This window comes from Penaeus chinensis, chromosome 41, assembly GCF_019202785.1.
Source record: "Penaeus chinensis breed Huanghai No. 1 chromosome 41, ASM1920278v2, whole genome shotgun sequence".
NCBI classification, from domain to species: Eukaryota; Metazoa; Arthropoda; class Malacostraca; order Decapoda; family Penaeidae; genus Penaeus; species Penaeus chinensis.
Window position 1 is genome coordinate 3,366,992 of NC_061859.1, and position 21,138 is coordinate 3,388,129.

The window sequence follows — 21,138 nt, forward strand, 5'->3', positions numbered from 1 at the left end:
TAATAAAACTATTAAGGTTTTTTTCTGGTTATATCTATAATTTTTTACACATTTACATAACCCGGAATGACTTCGCAAACGATGACTTTCATGCCCAGAAATATTTCAGGAGTTCTTATGGAATTTATATAAATATATAATATTTCTCACCATTTTAAGTTAACATTATCAACGAAACACAATCAAAAAATAATTTAGTTGACTTTACATTGCGTTCTTGATTACAGCCACATTCTAATCTTGATAAATTTGACATATAAGCTATATTTATTTATTCTAAATGTATCTCATTTTGATATATTGGACAAATAAGTAAAACATTATTTTATAAGAGAAATGTCAAGTCAAGCAGTTTCTTCTTCCATTGTTAATATATTTTCAAAAAGTTTAACCCATTAACAAACCAAATATCATACATATACACATAAAAAAAATAAAATAAAACACACACACAATTCGACATAAACTAAATCAAATTTATCCAACAAGGCACAAAATACAAGAAATGATAAATACAAAAAAGTTAAAAACACAGACATTAGAGATAAAAACATTACAAATTTAAGAAAAAATAACTCGACGAAATCGTATTTACTATATCAAACTTACTAAACAAATCACAAAATACAAGAAATAATAATAATAACAATAATAATAATAACAACAACAACAATAGCAATAACAACAACAACAACAATAATAATAATAATAATAATAATAATAATAATAATAATAATAATAATAATAATAATAATAATAATAATAATAATAATAATAATGATAATAATAATAATAATAATAACAAAAATTATACTACTCTAATACTACTTCTACTACTACTACTACTACTACTACTACTACTACTACTACTACTACTACTACTACTACTAATAATAATAATAATAATAATAATAATAATAACAATAATAATAATAATAACAACAACAACAACAACAACAACAATAATAATTATAATAATAATAATAAAAAATAATGATTATAATAATAATAATAAATCCGGCCACGATCCCCGAGGTTTTGCAGTGTAAGCGACCACATCAAACGCCGTGAGGGTCGGCTTCGAAAACGTTTATTTTAGGTCGTTTTTATCAAGGAAATTCCGACTCGAGGCTGATTTCCGGAGGCTTTATGGAGTGAGGGAGATTCCGGGGAGCAAATCACGATGAATCCCTTGACGTAAGTGGTTTAATGAAGGATTTGGGAAGGACTGGAGGGATGCGAGATGAGGTTGGAAGGAGAAGATATCGTATTTCGAATATTTTGATGACGTTTTTTGGGGTTTTATGATGGTTTTGTGCGGTTTTGGGAATTGCATTACGTTTAGAAGGATGTTTGGAAATGTTGAGTTTGTATCTCTTTCTGGTTGAAGTCTGGGACATTGTTTATTTTTAGAGGAAGCCCAGTCTTTGTTGTTCTAGCAAATATAAACTAAACAGAAACGATTAGCATAAACCAAAGTAGTAAACTGTAATTTGCATAAGCTTGGTACATCTGTTATTTTGTATTGTAGTTAGGGCTTAGTCGTTGATTGATTTTTGCCGATTGATAGGACATCATTAATAGTCCTTTGTTGGGCGGCAACGTCATTCATATCGACACATTAACGACTAGTAGTTACTGTTTCTTACTGAATCCTGTCTTATTGGTAAACTTTGAATATCAGAAGCAGAGAATCTAAAAATAACACTTTATAAGATGATAACCTATTTTCTTTTGCATTTAAGGAATGTGAAAAACATCCAGAAATTGAGCCAGCGCGAGCTAGAGCTGGGTGTCAACATCAAGCAGTCGTGGCATCAGCAGTACCGAGACAGCGCTTGGCTCTTCCTCGGAGGGCTGAATTATGAGCTCACCGAAGGAGATATAATCTGTGTCTTCTCTCAGTATGGAGAGGTGAGGTCGTTGTTTTTTCCTTAATGTATTGTATAAGGAGAAGGGAGAGAGAGAAAAATATTGGTATTTTTTGAGATTTGAATATATGTCATAAAGTTTATTATATCTTATGAATCTGATATTTTTTTCAAAATTTTTGCTAAGTCACACCACTGTATAAGAATCCTTAAAGATATAGTCGGCCCATCATCTTTATTTATATTAGTAGGCCTACTGGGTGTTACATTTATGTATTTTGGTGGTTTTTCAGGTTGTGAGTATTAATCTGGTGCGAGACAAAAAGACGGGAAAGAGTAAGGGCTTTGCGTTTTTGTGTTATGAAGATCAACGCTCAACCATTCTGGCTGTTGACAACCTAAATGGCATAAAGGTAAGTCTGTAGAATAGTAAAATATGTAGATATTTGTATGGCTTGAGGTTGTAGTTTGAAGCTAGTGACATACCAAGGTACCAAGGGGAATGTTTGGGATGTTGTTCTCTTCCCATATTTGGCAAATATGTGATGAAATTTACCCACTTCCCTACCAAATTAAAGGCCTGTACCCCCCACCCCTTACAAAAATCATCATTGTCATTATGTGTACCTACAGTTAAGTTTTTTGGAGAAGAAAATAAATATAAATAAAAGATAAAATAAATTTCTCTTTCACACTTCTTTTCCTCATTGCAACTTCAGCTAGTGGGCCGCATCATCAGGGTCGACCACGTGGAGGAATACAAGGTGCCCAAAATGAGGGAGGACATGTCCGAGGAGCAGCAGAAGTTGCTGATAGAAGGCTGTGCCCCGAAAATCATTCCTGTGGAAGAGCAGGAGGAAGAAGAGGAACTGATGGTGATACCTCCAGGTGAGTGGCTTTGCTTAGGTAGGGATGGTGAAGTGAATGGGGTTGGTGGTTGGTGGTTTTGTAAATGTTCCGAGTGGATCCTATGTTTAGAATCAAGTCTTGATGCTATAGGTAGATTTAATTTTTTTATGAGTTATTTTATCTTTCTTTCTGCCTTTTTTTTTTTTTTTTTTTTTCTTACTTTTTAGCTGTAATGGAAAGTGACAATTTTTTTTGTATTCTCATACATTCATAATCGTTACTAATCATATTATTGCTGGGTTTTTGTAACTGCTGAAAAGTCTGTTGAAATTATATCAACATTTTTAAAGAAATTCTTGCTTAATTACCTTTTGGCCTTCAATTTTTTATTAAACAGAAAAAATCAAGAAAGAAAATACAGATAGGAAGGTCAAGAAGGAGAAGAAGAAGAAGGACAAGAAAAAGAAAAAGAAAAAGAGGCGATCGTCTTCATCCTCGTCATCGTCATCAGAATCAAACAGTTCATCATCCTCAGATAGTGATAGTGATGATGACAGCTACAGGAAAAAGAGAAAGAAGAAGAAAAAGAAGAGAAGCAGAGACGAATCAGAATCAGGGAGCGACAGCGGAGACTCCGAAAGAGAGAGGAGGAAGAACAGGGCAAGGAGGGAGGAATATGGCAACGGGACCTTTAAAGTGAAGGAGGAAAAGAGGGACCCAGGCTACGAAAAGTACGAACATGCGAGACCAGATAGCGATAGGGACAGGTACCGCGAGAGAGACAGAGGCCAGGAGAGATATAGAGACACGAGGGATAACAGGGACAACCGAGACAGAGAATACAACAGACACAGAATGGAGAGGGATGATAGGGAGAGAAGGGAGAGGGATCACAGGCAGGAGGGGAGAGGCGGCTACAGGCAGGGGGAGGACCGGGGAAGAGGGGGCAATAGGGGTGGTAGGTACGGCAGCCACAACAGAAGTCCAGACAGAGGTAGATATAGGGGTAGAAGATAGTTAAAAGATTAAAGAAAAAAAAATTATTTCTTTTTATAAAGACATGTATCTTCAATTATGAAACAATATTTTCTAATGTTTTTAGAATTTCATTATTGAGATGTGGTTTTTAACATTGTTTACAGACAGCCATGCAGCAGATGCAAATGAGATATTAACTTGAATTAACATGATGCATGTTTCTATTCATTTTTAAGAGCCATATGCCAGGTGCAAGTGATATATTAACTTGAATTAATATATGTGGCTTGTTTCTATTCATTTTTAAGAATTCTTTTATTATTATTTTTGTTTTGAACTAGATTGTGTTCATGTCATGATGTATGAAATAAACATATTCTTGATTTTTTTCTTTCATTTTACATGAAATGGTTTATTCATAAGAGAAGTGTTGAAGATCTGGCATACTTATCATAGAGGCTTGACTGTAAGGTGAAACTTAGAAAAAATGAGAAAAAAAAAACATTTCTCATAAATATGCATGGTAGGTAAGGTTCAGTCATGGAATTTGAAAATTATTGCTGATGTACAGTAGGATAAGTAAAAGTATTTTGTGAATATGAACAGTGATTGTGAAAACTTGCTATGTCACTTTTAACCCAATGCTGCCGGGGAGAATGAACAAAAAATGGGGAAAATGCTGTGCCCATTTTCTATATTTTTTTGTGAAATGTCTGCCCATAGATGGCTCTGCTAGTGCTTAGCCATAAAGGAGTCAATTAGTAGACCTTGTGACCTTACCTGATTTGAATTGGCGGGAAAAACGTATTTTTTACTAGTGCTATGAATATCGATGGTGTTATTTTTATTATAAACTTTATAATTATTATAATGTTTTTAATATTAGTAACAGCAAAATAAGATAACGTAAAATATTTTGTAAATCAAAGAAAAGGGTGAACAGGCAAGACAGGCAGTACTCGTAACTGGCTCATTGGTGACTTAGTACAAGTATAGCCATCTATGTGTAAAAACAATCAAACAAATACTAACAGTGGGCATAGCACGTGTCTACCCGTCGTACCCGTCGGCAAGAGTTTGACAGAAGATTGCTACATTATGATATTGTAAATGCATGATAGGAAAACAAGCAAATACAGTGACTACTAGAATGTCTTGCTATTAGTAAGCCCAAGTATTATTACACGGAATAATCCTGTAAATGGCATATGTTTACATTAATGAGGACATTTTCAAATGAAACTCAGTTGTATTCAAATATTTATATTAAAAGTATGTACAGGTACAAAATCGTTGTATATGAGCTTACAAAAGTATCCTTAGTACATGTTATTAAGGGAAGGCTGACTGCTAAACTTCCACGATATCCTCGTTGTTATATTCTTTGTCTGCGATACACAAATACAGGCAATGTATAGAACATGTCATCCTCCATTCTATAAAAATTAAAAGAAAATGAAAAAGACAAGGAGAAAGATAGAAAAAAATATATGATCTGGTAAACTTGTGACAAATGAAAAGGTATGTGAGAATGAATGAGTTCATCAAGATGGAAGTATATTTGACAGATTTATATCTTCATCAGAATTCCATGACACCCTTATGAAGTTATAAATCAAAGCATGTCATCTATGTATCTTCTTGTTTCTCACCTTATACCTTTCCTATATTAAATATTAAAACATTATTACTGCCTGCTACATTTTCTATTGCATACAATAATAGTGTTGAAGAAGAATATATAAACTTTACAGAAGACATTTCTCTGCAGAGTCTAGTTGGAAAGAAATACAGTAATCTAAGGAATATTCTTTGGTCACATTAGTTGTATGTGTTACTCCCTATGAAACATAATGAACAACACAGTACAAAAATACTATGGTTTGACAGGAGCATTCATATACCATGAGTTCACCAGCAAGAGTATCAAAAGATGATTCAAACAAAGCATTTGTTTTATACCATCAACCTGTGGAACTTATCATACATATATATATATCTATATCTTCAGTTGCCTGTTTAACCATTTCACAAAGCTCTAACTACAAAATACTGTACATTATAACAATGGTATTTCCATCTGAATACACACAAGCAAAAAACAGCCATACATAATTATTTATGTATGTAATACACACACAATTCACTTCAGTGCATTAGAGCAAATTTTCACCTCTATAATTAGGCATTTAAAGGGTGATTAGAAACAATCCCAGCTGACCCATAACCCTAGATGCGAGCACCCAATCAAGCACAAATAATACATACACAGCCATGGAACACTATAGATCCAAGTATGCATGTTATTCATGTGTGATTATCTATGCCTCTACACAGTTCATGGCACACTTGGCATTTTAAAATATCTATAAAGCATAACATTCACCATGATGACCTATAATGTCCCAGTATGCAGTTAGAATAAACCACAGATCAGTTATGAATTAAGAAATTTATACAAATGCTTTACAAAAGACAACTCACTTGTATCAAAATAGTTTCTTAGAAGAATATATCCATAGCTAATTTGTGACCTATTTGAATTATCTTTCTTTCAGTCAAAAAGACAGAGAATCATTACATAAAATAAAGAGTTATCTTTTGTGTCCACTTGAAAAAAGTGTTAAATTGATAGCCTCTTTTGTATCACCAAAGCTATCCCCTATTTCTTCTCTGTCGTATCAAACATACCTACTATCTACAATATACAAATATTTGGCCAAGTATAGAGGAAGAAAACTTGAGTATAACACCACCATCCAGTTATAAATGAGAAAAAAGTGTATGGTCAAATAAATCATGATCACCATCCCTACTTCTCAACATGCTGCTATTTCGGGCAAAGAAAGTATCTTTCTTGGAATAAACTTGTGTTGTGATGACTTGCAGTTAAATGTTAATAGTGGCATTCTTACTGTCCAAATATTCTTTATTCAAGAAGCAGACATAAAAATGGGTTTTAATTATTAATAGCAACTTCTTATTTATACAACTCCACATTTAATCTATTGTTGTATAAATACTGTTGACCATTATGTTACGAAAGATTTAACTGGTCAATACATCTTATTATATAAGATAGTAATGCGTTTACAAATACAGCAGGCTGTCAAAACAGAACACAATTCACAATGTATGTAATCAATTTAAACAACCTTTTACATGTAATAACTGAACTGACTACAATCTATTAGATTTACAGATAGTATCACTGGGATCAAGATATTGCAGTGAAAATAGAAAAAAAACATACACACAAGAGAAAACCTGTCATTGGATGGGTTTACAGTAACTAAGTGAACAGCATTTATTTTTAATTCAATATATTGTCCATTATAGTTTTATTTATTGACAAATATGAATGTTTCCAATTTTAATCTGAGCAATGTGCCTTATCATAGTCTCCATCTACCATATATGTACAGTATATATTGGTATCACCAATTAATAAAAACAAATCATAGTCATCTAGAAATTTGGTTTCAGTGATATTTCCGAAAATACCCCCCCCCCCCCCACTCTGAACACCACCCGAGTCACAAAACATTTCCCTTGCTACTAGACAGATCTTCATCACAAACGCCGACGTCGGAAACATCAAAGCTCTGTAACGTCACTCGGGTGGAGATCAGAGTTCCTCCCTCCTGCATGATCCGAGCCCCTCTCCCTCTTGAGGTGCGTGCGGGGGATGGTGTGGGTGTGAGCGGCAGCCCGGCAGTGCGAGGGACGTTCCAGGCTGTCGGGGGAGTGGGCTCTGCCGGGGTTCTCTAGCGTGCAGTCGACGGTCGGTAATGCTCGTGGGTTGTTTGGGTTCGGTCTCTGTCTGTTAGATGAAAGGAAAGGTTTACTGATTACAACTATATTGAATTATGTCTATTGTAAAGACCATGAATTTACAAATGCAACATAAGTGAAGGGATCTTTGACATTTCACTACGGATGGACATATGAGGAATGAATCCGTTTCCCCCACCTCATGCGCGTCCTCTCAGAGAAAAAGACAAACATTACCTATCCTCCATGCAGCAGGGTTGAGGCCTGGGGATGGTGACCAGGGGAGGCGCGTGGTCCCTCTCGTCGAAGTCTGAACTCGAGGGCTCTTCCCCCAGCGCTCTTCGACCCGCCCTCGAGGAGCTCCTGCTCTTGTGGCTCGGCCCGCTGCCTCTGCCTTCTGCTCCCTGCTGGGTGCCTCGGCGGCGCTTCCGCGAGGGGGCGTGGCGGAGACACACCGGGCCGCTACCTTCGTCCTCGTCGGTGTGGGAAGACACTCTCTCGCCGCTGCTACAAGGGTGCAACAGCTGGAAAACAGGAATAGACAGTTATAATATTATTCATGTCCAATCCTCATTCCTAGGATAATATTTGCTATTTTATTTAGAACCATGTCATATCAAATACCTTACACGTATCTAACTACAACTATTAAGTTAGAAAAAACCTCTCTTTTTCTTACTTCAAACCAATTAATCAACTAAAATTTTCCAGCATCATAGTGACCAACAACAGACTTTCACAAGAAGTAAATTAATATAAGAGAGATATAAATCTCTTAAATAAATAAAATCAAACAGAATACCCCCCCCACTAGCCCTCACCTCTCGATCTGCCTGGAAGCTGTGGGCGCAGGAGCGACGTCTGGGCGGCGGGCGTGGGTAGTGGCTAGGGTCCTGAGGGAAGTGGGTAGTGACAGCAGGGTCAACCGGGTAGCTCATCGGGTCAGGCGGATAGTGGACGAGGTCATGAGGATAGTGAGGATGGTCGTGGGGTAACTCCTGGGCCTCTGTGGACTCCGAGCTGCTGTGGTCGCTCATGTGGGTGTAGGGGGCGGCGAAGGGGCCGGGGTAGGCCAGGGGCATCACGGGTATCCCGGCTGCGGTCATCATGGGCGGCATCGGCATGGGCTTGCGGCGGCTGGAGGGAAGGATAGCGGTTTGAAGGGTACGGTTTGGAAGGGTGCCTGAAGGATGGGTTTGTAGGGTGTGTGTGTGTGTGTGTGTGTGTGTGTGTGTGTGTGTGTGTGTGTGTGTGTGTGTGTGTGTGTGTGTGTGTGTGTGTGTGTGTGCGTGCGTGTGCGTGTGCGTGTGCGTGTGCGTGTGCGTGTGCGTGTGCGTGTGCGTGTGCGTGTGTGTGTTTGTGTGAGTGTGTGTGAGTGTGTGTGTGTGTGTGTGTGTGTGTGTGTGTGTGTGTGTGTGTGTGTGTGTGTGTGTGTGTGTGTGTGCGTGTTCGTATGCGTGTAAGAGAGAAAAAAAAATATATATTCAATTGTTAGTTAATGTAAACAACGTCCCAGTCATTATGACGCATTGCAAATATCCTTTATTTACCTCTTTCTTTGCTTGTAACAGAGACACACAATCGTCGTAACTGTCACGAGGAACACCACCACGGCGCCAATCAGTATCGCCAACTCCGCAGTCTAGAGAGAGAAAAGAATGAAATACCATACAGTATTTTTCAAATGCCGAACCTTAAAAGTAAATCAAATGTAAGTCACAATACTATAACTTCACTTCCATTTCATATATACGCAGAATTTTATATTCTAAAATATCAACCGAGAATATAAAATTAACAAAAGATGACAAAACTACAATTACAAAGCGAGCATGTATACACACTAAACAGTTACAATATATACTATTTGTATATACAGTAAGCAATTACAATGCATATACATATATATATATATACTCTAAACAATTACAATGTATGTATGTATATACACTAAACAGTTACAATAGAAAAGAAAAGAAAAAAACATGTATATACGCAAAATCCAGATCTTCTCACCTGTAACACATGTCCCTGGCGAGAAGGCAGAGGCACCCTCATGCCCCTGAAATGGACGCCACCGGGAAGGAGGGACTTCAGCTCACTCTTCCTCACCCTCAGCGCCTGGCGGAGGTGGCTGGCGTCGACCACAGACTGAGTGATCGGGTCAACTGCATAAACGTACATGTCTGTCCTGTGGGTAAAAGATTATGTGGAAGGTAAGTATGTTGTAAATATATTGTGAATTGATTTTGTTTCGTATACACGCACACACACACAAATACAAACACAAACGTCAGCTCTCTCTCTCTCTCTCTCTCTCTCTCCCCCCCCCCCCCCCTCTCTCTCTCTCTCTCTCTCTCTCTCTCTCTCTCTCTCTCTCTCTCTCTCTCTCTCTCTCTCTCTCTCTCTCTCTCTCTCTCTCTCTCTCTCTCTCTCTCTCTCAAATAAATAACCAAAAATGCTATACTAACGCCGTAGTAAGCGCCGCGTCACCGTCAACATGGGGCGCTATTCTCTGCACGCGAACATCCAACCCAGACACGTTGGTTAGCATCCTGTGGAGATGAATAATGAATATTTGTCAAGAAAAAAAAGAACAGTGAATGGGTATAAACATATATTCTCAATCCCAGACTTTTGCCATTAACGATACTCGGGAGTCTTAGCAGTTACTGAATTCTGAATTCTAGTAAGTCTTAAGAATGTTACGATCGGGAGTCTAATCACATTTTGATCGTAAGTCAACAAACATTGTGATATTAAATCTAAGAATATCGTGACCGTAAGACTTAAGAATTTTGCGATGTAAGTCACATGAACGTCGTGCTCGAAGTACCAAGATGGCGTGGTGGTCAGCCAACACTTACCCTTGGATGTGGTAGAGATGGGGTTCTACTTCTCGCGGTTTTGCGGCCACTTCCAGCACCAGGTGACCTCCTGCTCCCAAAACGTGCACCTGGGATAGAAAAAAAACAGATGGTTGTATTATCAGGAAGAATATTATGTGGCAAAAATGGCTATAATATTCGATTGGTTATTTGTAAACAGAACCAAAACGTGGGGGAATCTTTTGAGCGTGAATACGTGAATATTCTGTTCTTACAATCGATTCCTGTCAGTCTGAGAAAATGGATTGTGCGATTATACATTAATCTAAGAATGGATTGAACAGTAAGACAAAAAAAAGCTCAAATCAACATTGGAATCGCTTGCATCATATGAAAAAAATCCAAGTTCGAAATCCACTTACGAAAACGTTCGCGATGGCCGACCGAGCTGATGGAGCTCCGCCCTGATCGCTTACACGGACGTCGAAGCCAAACATCTTACCGGATTCGTCCTCCAAGGAACCGATTACAACCACCTGTTATTAGATTAGATAAGTATTAGGATTATACACAACACTACCTTTCTTTATGATTTACTATATGGTTTGAAATATGTGATAAGTATAAGACAGTATTTCCTCATTATAATATAATTATATAATCAAATACAAATTCACACACAATACACCGTCCATATTATCGCAAATACATCGCCTGTAACTGACCTGTCCTGACACGGGGTCGACGGCGAACCTGGTGCTGGCGTCCTGTGCCCCTTCGCCGGGTAGAATCTCGTAGCGCAGTTCCCCGTTGATGCCCTGGTCTGGGTCGCTAGCCTGTGGGAATCGCAAATGTTCGTGGGGGTTGGAGTAATGTGCGAGAATGAGCTATTTCAGGCTTTAAAAAAATACGGTTTTTCGTTTAGTGTATTGGTAAGGTAGGTTCTGGAAGAAATATGAAAATTTATGCCCTCCTTTTTGAAAATAAGCATTGTTTTAATACATTAGGTACGATTGGCGCAACAACAACAACAACAACAACAACAACAACAACAACAACCACACACACACACACACACATAAACACCACACACACACACACATAAACACACACACACACACACACACATAAACACACACACATAAACACACACACACACACACACACACACACACACACACACACACACACACACACACACATAAACACACACACACACACACACACACACACACCTCCGCTCCCACACGCAGCCCCACATCAATTACCATGATCCTAGTGACGAAGTGCCCGTACGCAGCCGTGGCAGGGACAGCCGCCACGACGGGCCGCCCCTGGGGAAGGATGCTGGGGCTGTTGTCGTTCTGGTCCTCCACCTCCACCACCACCCACACCTCGTCCATCCCGAGGCCCAGGTCGCGCCCGCCGCCCACCAACAGGCTCGCTGGGGAGAGAAGGGAAAGGGCGTTAAGATGCGACTGAGAGCTATCGGAGAAGTTGATTAGTTATCTGTCTGTCTATCTGTCTGATTGTCTCTATAAATGTGCAAGTTTGCATGTGGGTGTCAGCCTGTGTGTGTGTGTGTGTGTGTGTGTGTGTGTGTGTGTGTGTGTGTGTGTGTGTGTGTGTGTGTGTGTGTGTGTGTGTGTGTGTGTGTGTGTGTGAATGAGTGTGTGAGAGTGTGAGTATGCATTTAATTCTGTATCAAAATACTACACCAGGAGTATCATCACCCAACCCACACCAAAACACCGCCCACCTCTTCCATCCACTCACCCTGTGCGCGCAAAGGCTGTGTCCCGACGGCCGGCTCCCCCAAGGGCGGCGCTGTCCTCTGCCTTCTCACGGGCTTCCTATAAGTCCCCAAGGAGACCACCTCGGCAGGGACGCTCAGCCCACCGTCGCCGTCGTGAGGGAGTGTCTCCAGGGCAACGACGACGGGGACTTCGGTGTCAGCCAGAGGAGGAGAAGTCAGATCGCCCTCCGCCGCTTCCTCGAACCGTCTCGTGCTTTGCGACTGCTCGTTCAGGTACTCTAGAGCGCGGCCTCGTTCCGGCTGCGTTGCCCGTACCTGTGTGTGGAAGATTAGTTTTCGTTGGTGAACGTGGACGTGAGAGACTGGCTGCTTTAATATATGAAAATAGGGATTGTTGTATAAGGCATAGCTTTATCATCATATATGGAATAAAGCATCCATACAAAACTATAAATAATTATCACCAAATTTCGAGAAACCGAGTCTGAATAAAATTGCAGTCTATACTACCCAATTAACTTATAACAATAGATAAAAATACGTGGAAGGGCCATAACATGTCTCCTTACCTTGAAGCGATAGCTACTCTTGGTCTCCCGATCGAGGCTGGCGATGAGGTAGACTTCGCCCGAGTACGAGTCGACCGCCACAGTGCCCGACATGCCCGGGTCGACCAGCTGGTAGTGCAGCTGCTGCCCGGAGAACGCCTCGCTCACGTTCAGATCCAGTAGTCGCAGGGGGGTGTCGTTGTTCTCCATCACGCGAACCTGGTGGAAGGAAGGTCCAGTAGATAAAATAGCTGGAGTTAATGTTGGTTAAGGAAGCATTTATTTGTAAGATGCATTTCTTTTATGTAGTAAAATGGCTTTTTTTAATTATTTGGTTGATATAATTAATATCTCAGAATAATAATGAAGTTCTGATTTTCATTCATTGATCTGTGATGTAAATGACTACATCACAGACTCTGATAATATTATAAAGAAAAAATGACTGCCTCACCTCGTACTCCTCCCGGTCGAAGAGACGCGTGGTGAGCTCCTCCTCCTCGTCGACGACCGTGACGACCAGCAGGGCGGAGGCGGAAAGTGGCGGGGTGCCCAGGTCCTGCGCCACCACCGTCAGGTTGTGGGTCGGGGCGCGCTCGTAGTCCAGCGCGCCCACGGTGTACACGCTGCCGTTGTTCGAGTCGATGGAGAACTTGTCCTCGCCGCCCTCCAGCTTGTACAGGATGAGGCCGTTCCCCGACGTGCCGGAGTCGGAGTCGTTCGCGAACAGCCTGGCCACGACGGTGCCGCGAGGGGCGTGCTCCGAGAGGGCGGCCGTGTACACCGGCGTGAAGCTGGCGTTGCCCGACTCCAGCTGGCCGTCGCTGCTCGCCTCCCCGGAGTAGATCGCGTCCTTGTAGTCGTAGAAGACGGGGCGGTGGTCGTTGACGTCGATGATGTCGATGTGGACGAGGACGGACGAGGAGAGCTGCGGCGTGCCCATGTCCGTGGCCACGACGGAGAACTCGTACACCTCGCGCTCCTCGCGGTTGACGGTGCCCGTGGCCAGGATGGTGCCCGAGGTCTCCACGATCCTGAAGGGGAACACCTGGTCCTCGCTCGAGTTCTTGTAGAAGATGATCTGGTAGTGCACCTTGGCGTTGTTGCCGAAGTCCTGGTCGAAGGCTACCACCTTGCCCACCTCCCCCACCAGGTACTCGCCCTCCACCACCTCGAAGTTGTAGACGGGGCGCTCGAACCGCGGCGCGTGATCGTTCACGTCGAACACGGCGACGGAGACGGTCGTGTGCGACGCCAGGCCGCCGCCGTCCGTCGCCGAGATATTCAGGAGGTAGAAGTGGTCGGGCTCCAGGGGCCCCGCCACCACGACCACGCCCGTCTTGCTCTCGATGGAGAAGGTCGACGCCTCCTTCAGAATGGGCGTCGTGTTCTCCCCGCTGGCGAAGCTGAAAGAGGTCTGCGCGTCGATCTTGTAGCGGACGTCGGCGTACAGCTTCTCGTCGTCATCGGTGGCCGTGACCTCCGTCACGCGGCTGCCGATAGGCAGGGACTCGGGGATCTTGACGAGGGAGCGCTCAAGGTCTGCCAGGTACTCGAGGTTGGACGTGTCGGGGAGCTTCCTCGAGGAGTTCTCGTCCGGGTCGTCCTCCCGCGCCGAGAAGAGCGGCTCGCGCTGCACGAACCGCGGCGGGTTGTCGTTCACGTCCTCGATGCTGATGGTGAGGTTGGCTCTCGACGTGAGGTTGCCGTCGTCGCGAGCCTCCACGCGCAGCACGTACGAGTCGACCTTCTCGCGGTCCAGGTCGTCGCCGACGAAGGTGACCTGGCCGGTCGAGGAGTCGATGTCGAACAGGTGAGCCGCGTCGCCAAACAGCTGGAGGAAGTAGGTGGCGCCGGGGTACTGGTCCTTGTCGCTCACCTGCAGGAAGGGCGCTCCAGTTATATATCGTAACATTTATCCTAATGCCATGAACAATCAGTTTCTGGTTAGCATACACAAACCCCACCATCAAATATCGCCAAAGATCAAATTTGATATGCATATACGAAACAATCCAGGTTATAAGTTATAAGTTACAAGTTATAAGTTACAAGTTATAATCACCTGTATGGCAGGAAGAACTCTTATGGTGGTGCCCGGTAGAGCGTTTTCCCTGATGGTGCCCTCGTACGCCACCGCATTCAGCTGGGGCGGGTTGTCGTTCAGATCCTCAACCTGGAAGGCAGGAAACCGTAAAGAAACAGAAAAAAAAAAAAAAAATACACGCACAATTACCGTTTTTTTTTTCATCTAAACCATTTTTAAAACAGTACTTCCCACCCACGTTACTTATCTCCAAATCATATCTCCTTCAGCTTCCCCTAAACACACTCATTAGTCTCTACACTCTCCCTCTTTTTCTCCAAAATTAGAGTAAAAAAAAACATAAATAAATAAAGATAAATAAACATCTATCTCAAGCGTAAACCAGTCGCACTCACCTGCACGTTTACGTAATAAATATCCGAGGTCCTTCCGCTGACGATGACGAGCGTGTGGTTGGGGGAGGCCTCATAGTCCAAGGGCGCCACGGTGTACAGGGAGGCGTCCTGGCCGAGGGCGAAGTACTTCCTGGCTTCCGGACTCACCTGCGGACAAGATGAAAGAGTCGACCGTAAAGGAGGAGGTTAGGGAGCGAAGGAAGGGATACTTAGGTATTTTTCGGGTGTATCTGTATTTTATTTTTTTTTTATTTTCCGGGAAACTAAATTATCAGGCATATCTATATTCCTCTCTCTCTATATATATATATTAGTCAATCAATCTACCCATTTATCTATTTATCTATCTATATATCCAGTCATCTTTATCTCCATCTATCAAATCTATCCACCTACTCCCCCACCCACCCACCTATCTACTTATCCACTTAACCAATCTCTGTCCAAAGACCACTTAAAAAAAAAAAAAATAAAAAAAAAAAATAAAATAAAAATAAATAGATACATAAAGAAATAAATACACATTAATAATAAAAATAAATAAATATCAAACTCACCAACTCGAACTGCGGGTCCGAGGCGATCCTTGCCCCGACGTCCCGCAAGGCAGTCGCCAAGTCGCCCACGAGGCCGCCCGCCACGTTCTCCTGCGAAGAGAGGTTTGGAAGAAGCGAAATTAGTCTGCCTTTTATCTTTATTTCAAGGAGTGATTAAAAATGTATATAGTCTTATCTCGAGTGTGATTTTTCTTGGTGTTGCGGTTCGATTGTTGTTACCATAGTGATTATTATTATCGTTGCTAGTAATGGTATCATAAATATTGGAGAGACAAAGATCCAGAAAAGGAGGAGGGTTGGGGGGTTAGAAGGGGATAGGGGAGAGGGGAGGGGAGGGGGAGGGGGAGGGGGAGGGAGGAGGAGATGGAGGAGGGAAAGACGGAAACGAAAAAGAATGTGAAGGATTCATGTTGAATAAATCCACTTGCTTTCCTCTTCTTTCCTTCGACATGTTACTCACACTACGAAGAAAGAAAGAAAGAAAGAAAAAAAACGAACAAACGAACGAACACAAACAAACCGCAAAGCCCAGTCTCCACTCACCTGCACGGAGAAGTTGACGACGGTGCTGCGCCTGGTGGAGGGCCTCCTGTTGGGGGCGACGTGGATGGTGACGTTGGTGACGAGCGACGTCCGCCCGTCCGTGACCACCGCCTCGAACTCGTAGTTGGTCCTCGAGAACTGCTGGACGGGAGCCACGACCGAGACGATGCCAGAGCTCTCCTCGATGGCGAAGGGAACTGAGGGGAGGAGGGGGTAATACTTTAAAGAGGAGGTAACTGAGGGGAGAATGAGGAGGAGGGAACTGAGGGAATAAGGAGGGGAGTTAAAGAGGAGGAGGCGAGGAGTTAAGGAGAAGAAGGATTAGAGTTAAGGAAGAGGTCGTCTGGGAGAGAGCATCGAGTCGTGTGGATCTTCATAGGTCGTCATAGAAGGGGGGGGGGGTACGCAATGCCTCGTCGTGGATAGGTAACATTATTTTCCATCTTGGGATAGTCAAGGATATTTACGAATCATAGAAGACTAGAGAAACGTCACTTCTTCCTATAACACTCACAAAAACGTAAGTGTAAAGGAGACAGAATCACAATCTGACAATCAAAAAGGATATAGAAGGGAAAAAATATAAACTTATAATCAAACATTCTAAAAAAAGGAGACAATCTAACACCCAAAAACAATCTAATACCAAAAAAAAAAAAAAAAAAAAAATGAAAGTTAAAACAAAGGCCACAGTAAAAAAAATGGCCTGCCATTAAGCTCACCTCCATCTTGGTAGGAATGGAACATATCAAACATGAGGTCTGAGCCTTCCATGTCCACGACGCGTACTTGCCCCACACTGGTGCCCACAGTGGCGTCGCTCCCCACCCACAGCTCGTAGGGGGCGCCCACGAACCTCGGCTCCCACATCTGGGTTGCCTGGACGCTGGGCAGAGGAAGGAGAGGGAGGGGGCAAATTATGGTAAATTCGGGCAGTCTTGGTGTGATGGATCAAGTTACGTGAATGTATTTTATTATTATTGTCATTGGATTTATGTTTTGTTAGCTGGACTGAAAATATCTTAAATAAAAAAACTACAACCAATATATCTATAAAACAATTATATGAAAATGCTCTGATATCAAACTATAACCATCATATCAATAATCCAACGATGACACGATAATACTACGAAAACAGGCGACGTCGAGGGACTTACTAGACAGTAACCACGGCGAGAGATGTCCTCGTCTCCGAAGGGTTGGACGGCCTATCAGACGCCTCAACGAAGAGGGTGACTTCGCCAGGAAGCAGCTTGGTGACGAGGCGGATGGTGCCCTTGTCCTCGTCGATGGAGAAGGCCTTGGTGCGGTCGCGTCTCGTGCTGTTGCCTGGGGACTGGATGGAGTAGCTGACGCGTCCGTTGCCGCCTTCGTCGCGGTCCTCTGCTTGTACCTGTTTTGTGTTGGAGGGGGGATGTGTGATCAGTTATGGTGTGGGTGAGGGGTTTTAATTGTTGTTTATTATTAATACTCTATGCGGATAATGTAATATAATATTTCTCCCTATAACATTAGACTTTTGTGTATCTCTCACTTACCGAACCTACAACGGTGCCCTCTCGTGCCTCTTCACTTATAGTAAACTGGTACTGGTTACTCGGGAGGAACTCTGGGTTGTTGTCGTTGGCGTCCAGGAGTTTCAGCTCGATCTTGGCACAGGACTCCGAGTCGGATTTGAAGTCGGGAGAGTCGGGGGAGTCGGGAGACTTTCTGGCTTCAGTTGCGGATCGTTCGGAGCGAGAACTTCGTCGTCTCGAGGACCTACTTCGATTCTCGTCGATTCTTCTCCTCAAGCGTCTGGGAGAGAGGAGGCGTCGTTTCGAGAGGTTACTCTTCACGCGTTCCAGCCTTGAACTTGATTCTGGTGTTGTTGTTGTTGTTGTTGTTGTTGTTGTTGTTGTCGTCGTCGTCTTCGGTGTTGTTGTTACAACAAAATCGTCTTCATTGTCTTCTGAAGGTTCTCCATTCCTTTTGGTGTCTGATAACACTCGCGATTCCCTTCTCGAGAGTTCCCTCGAGCTTCTTTCAGCTGCTGCCTTTCCCCTCACTTGGGCGTCGGTCCTCCTCTGACGCGTGACAACTCCCGACGGCGCCCGGGACTCTGCCGAAGGACTGTTCCTGATTCGTTCTCCGGCTCGCGTAGATGGCGTGGGTCGCGTCCTTCGCCTCAACAAGGGGACAGTGACTCGCGTCGGTGACTCCCGCGACCTCTCCTGGAACGTCGTGGGAGGATCTTCCGTCACGGGGGCTTCGAGGATCCCTTCTTCCTCCTTCTCCTCCTCCTTGTCAACCGCGCCTCCTCTCGGACTGTCGTCGGCGCCTCCTGAAGTCCTATTGCGGAAGAGGGACGTCTGCCTGACGCCCGGCGGTGCCTGGACGATGGGCGCGATCTGGTTGGCACACACGTACAGGGTGATGACGGGGGACTCCTCGCGGTCCAGGATGTTGTGGTTGTCCACCGTCAACCAGCCTGACAGAGGGTTGACAGTTAAGGCTCCCTGGCCGCCAACCACGTGGTAGTTGAAGGCACCGTTTACCCCCTGGAAAGGTCGTAAATGTTTTGCTTTTATTCGAAAGCTTGGGAGAAATGTAAAATCACCAGATTAGTCACGACCAAACTATCGCGGAATTCGCACTTCCCTTTGGAGTCCAAAAATATGTAAGTACCTTCAAGAATCGTGAAAAAGAGAGAGAGAAAGAGAGAGAGAGAGAGAGAGAGAGAGAGAGAGAGAGAGAGAGAGAGAGAGAGAGAGAGAGAGAGAGAGAGAGAGAGAGAGAGAGAGAGAGAGAGAGAGAGAGAGAGAGAGAGAGAGAGAGAGAGAGAGAGAGAGAGAGAGAGAGAGAGAGAGCGAGAAAGAGACCGACAGAGACTGAGAAAAAGAGAGAGAGGGATAAGAAACCATCAGAGATAAAACCAGAGACAGACAGATCCAGAAAAAAAACCTCGAAGCTCAAAGTCCGACCCTCACCTCGTCCCGATCCGTGGCCGACACCTGGACGACGCTGAAACCCGACGGCAAATTCTCCACGATGGAAATGGCGTACACACTGTGGCTGAACTCGGGCAGGTTGTCGTTCACGTCCTCCACGAACACCTCGATCACGCTGGACCCGACACGGCGTGGGTTGTCCTCCTGGTGGGTGGGATTTGGGTGAGTGGGTTTGGTGGGTAGGTGGTAGGTTAGGGGAAAGAAAATAAAGAGTTAACGGGAAAAGAACTGAAATTAATAGCAAAAAATACAAGTAAACAGACCATCAAAAACTAAATAAGTTAGGTAAACAAATCATAAAAAAATCCACCACTAAAAACGGCTAACCTCCAAGCATAAAAACCTTCCCTTTCCTGGCCTAGACCTCGAAGCCTTACCTGCTCCGCTCGAACATGGAGGACGAGCGAACTATCGGCCAGCGTTTCCCGGTCGAGGTGCTTCGTGAGGAACAGCTGAGCACTGCGGGGGTCGAGGGTGAAGTATTCCGAGGCCGGGGAACGGACGAGCGTGTAACGAAGACTGGCGTTCTGCCCTACGTCGCCGTCGAGAGCTCGGAGGGGACCCGGAGTCAAGCTCACCTCCTCTCGGATTGCGGCGCCCTGGGGTCGGCGGGAGAAGTGCGGGTAAGAACTGGGGTCGTCCATTTGTCACTTTTGGAGGGTAAATGTCTGATTTTATAAATAAATGTGTACCATGAAACATACTTCTTTCTACTTCTTTACGTTGAAAATAACACGCGCACGCTCGCACGCTCGCACGCTCGTTCGCTCGCACGCACACACACACACACACACACACATATCAATTTATCTATTTATCTATTTGAATAGCAAAATCCATGTACAGTACTTTTCCTTCTTTCTTTTTTTAAATGTCACCACTCTTACTATCTAGACACATGTGACGCCTACCACACGCGCCGCCTCTCTCACCGTGTCGTGCCCCGGGTGCTCGGAGACCTTGGCGAAGTAGCGCTCGTGGCTGAACACCGGAGGCAGGTCGTCGGCGTCCACCACCACCACCGTCACTGTGGTCGTCGAACTGAGGGACGGGGAGCCCATGTCCTGCGAGGAAGGAAAAGGATTTGGTCTCACTCATCCCGGCTATTTCTACTCTTTGGTTAGCTTAGCCTCGCCTCTCTCCCTTCTCCCTTCTTCTCTTTGACTTTTGGTGTCTTAACCTTTCTTCTCTTTCCTAAGTACCTCATCCAACCCCCTCCCCTTCCCCCTTTTCCCCTCTTCTCATCATATCCCTTCTCCCTTCACCCTATCCAATCCACCCCTTTCCTACCTCCTCTTTTTCCTTTCCCTTTCCCCTTTCCATCCCACCCAAACTCCCCTCTCTTTCTCCTCCCACTCTCTTCTCTCACCCTCTCCTTACTCCCCTCACCTCCTTACCCAAACCTCTGCCCACTCCTTCTCATTTCCTTTCCCCTTCCCCATCCTCTCCCCTCTCCCCACTCTTCCCTGTCCCTTTCCAATCCTACTCTCCTTCCCTTCCCCTTTTCCCCTCTCACTTTATTTTTCACCCTCTCCCCTTCCCTTTCCCTCTTTCCCCTTCCTCTTCTCGTCCTCTCCCCTCACCACCGCATTCAGTCCTCTCCCTTCTTCTTCCCTTACCTTCTTTTTCCCCTCCCACCTTTTTTCATCCTCTGCTCTTCCCCTTTTCCCCTCCAACCTTCTTTTTTCATCCATTCGTCTCTCCCTCTTTCCCCCTCCTCTTCTCGTCCTCTCCCCTCACCGCCGTATTCAACCCTCTCCCCTCTTCTTTCCTTCCCCCTTTCCCCTCCCACCTTCTTTTTCCATCCTCTCCCCTTCCCCCTTTCCCCTTCCAACTTTTTTCATCCTCTCCCCTTCCCCTCTCCCCCTTTCCCCCTCCTCTTCTCGTCCTCTCCCCTCTTCTTCCCTTCCTATTTTTCCCTCCCACCTTTTTTCATCCTCTGCTTTTCCCCTTTTCCCCTCCCACCTTTTTTTTCCATCCTTTCCCCTCTCCCTCTTCC

At 44.0% G+C, this 21,138-nt stretch overlaps 2 protein-coding genes across 3 annotated transcripts in view; one reads left to right on the forward strand and one right to left on the reverse strand.

The window, feature by feature from the left end:
• The first annotated feature begins 1,049 nt into the window (after positions 1-1,049).
• On the forward strand, positions 1,050-4,398 carry LOC125047687 (RNA-binding motif protein, X-linked 2-like). Its single transcript, XM_047646046.1, has 5 exons — positions 1,050-1,197; positions 1,746-1,914; positions 2,165-2,284; positions 2,591-2,759; positions 3,118-4,398. Exons 1-5 carry the CDS (start codon positions 1,184-1,186, stop codon positions 3,735-3,737), a joined length of 1,092 nt encoding a protein of 363 aa, XP_047502002.1. The 5' UTR covers positions 1,050-1,183; the 3' UTR covers positions 3,738-4,398.
• Positions 4,399-7,205: 2,807 nt separating this feature from the next.
• LOC125047686 (cadherin-89D-like) overlaps positions 7,206-21,138 on the reverse strand; it is an 81,328-nt gene continuing 67,395 nt past the window's right edge. For both annotated transcript variants that reach the window (XM_047646044.1, XM_047646045.1), the window contains exons 7-29: positions 20,072-20,203; positions 19,517-19,738; positions 19,119-19,283; positions 17,688-18,689; positions 17,307-17,542; positions 16,869-17,032; positions 16,147-16,343; positions 15,604-15,693; positions 15,047-15,193; positions 14,670-14,780; positions 13,059-14,483; positions 12,626-12,823; positions 12,077-12,371; positions 11,569-11,744; positions 11,026-11,136; positions 10,723-10,836; positions 10,340-10,428; positions 9,944-10,027; positions 9,489-9,663; positions 9,023-9,114; positions 8,294-8,609; positions 7,710-7,996; positions 7,206-7,521 (exon numbers count right to left, since the gene is read on the reverse strand). In XM_047646044.1, the coding sequence (XP_047502000.1) occupies positions 7,296-7,521; positions 7,710-7,996; positions 8,294-8,609; positions 9,023-9,114; positions 9,489-9,663; positions 9,944-10,027; positions 10,340-10,428; positions 10,723-10,836; positions 11,026-11,136; positions 11,569-11,744; positions 12,077-12,371; positions 12,626-12,823; positions 13,059-14,483; positions 14,670-14,780; positions 15,047-15,193; positions 15,604-15,693; positions 16,147-16,343; positions 16,869-17,032; positions 17,307-17,542; positions 17,688-18,689; positions 19,119-19,283; positions 19,517-19,738; positions 20,072-20,203 (6,054 nt within the window). In that variant the 3' untranslated portion in view covers positions 7,206-7,295. The remainder of the gene's footprint in view (positions 7,522-7,709; positions 7,997-8,293; positions 8,610-9,022; positions 9,115-9,488; positions 9,664-9,943; positions 10,028-10,339; positions 10,429-10,722; positions 10,837-11,025; positions 11,137-11,568; positions 11,745-12,076; positions 12,372-12,625; positions 12,824-13,058; positions 14,484-14,669; positions 14,781-15,046; positions 15,194-15,603; positions 15,694-16,146; positions 16,344-16,868; positions 17,033-17,306; positions 17,543-17,687; positions 18,690-19,118; positions 19,284-19,516; positions 19,739-20,071; positions 20,204-21,138) is intronic.

Excerpts from the sequence above, each read along its gene's own strand:
- LOC125047687 (XM_047646046.1), top strand. Across the intron at positions 2,285-2,590 it reads ACAACCTAAATGGCATAAAG|CTAGTGGGCCGCATCATCAG; the intron begins GTAAGTCTGTAG and ends TTGCAACTTCAG. Across the intron at positions 2,760-3,117 it reads ACTGATGGTGATACCTCCAG|AAAAAATCAAGAAAGAAAAT; the intron begins GTGAGTGGCTTT and ends TTTATTAAACAG.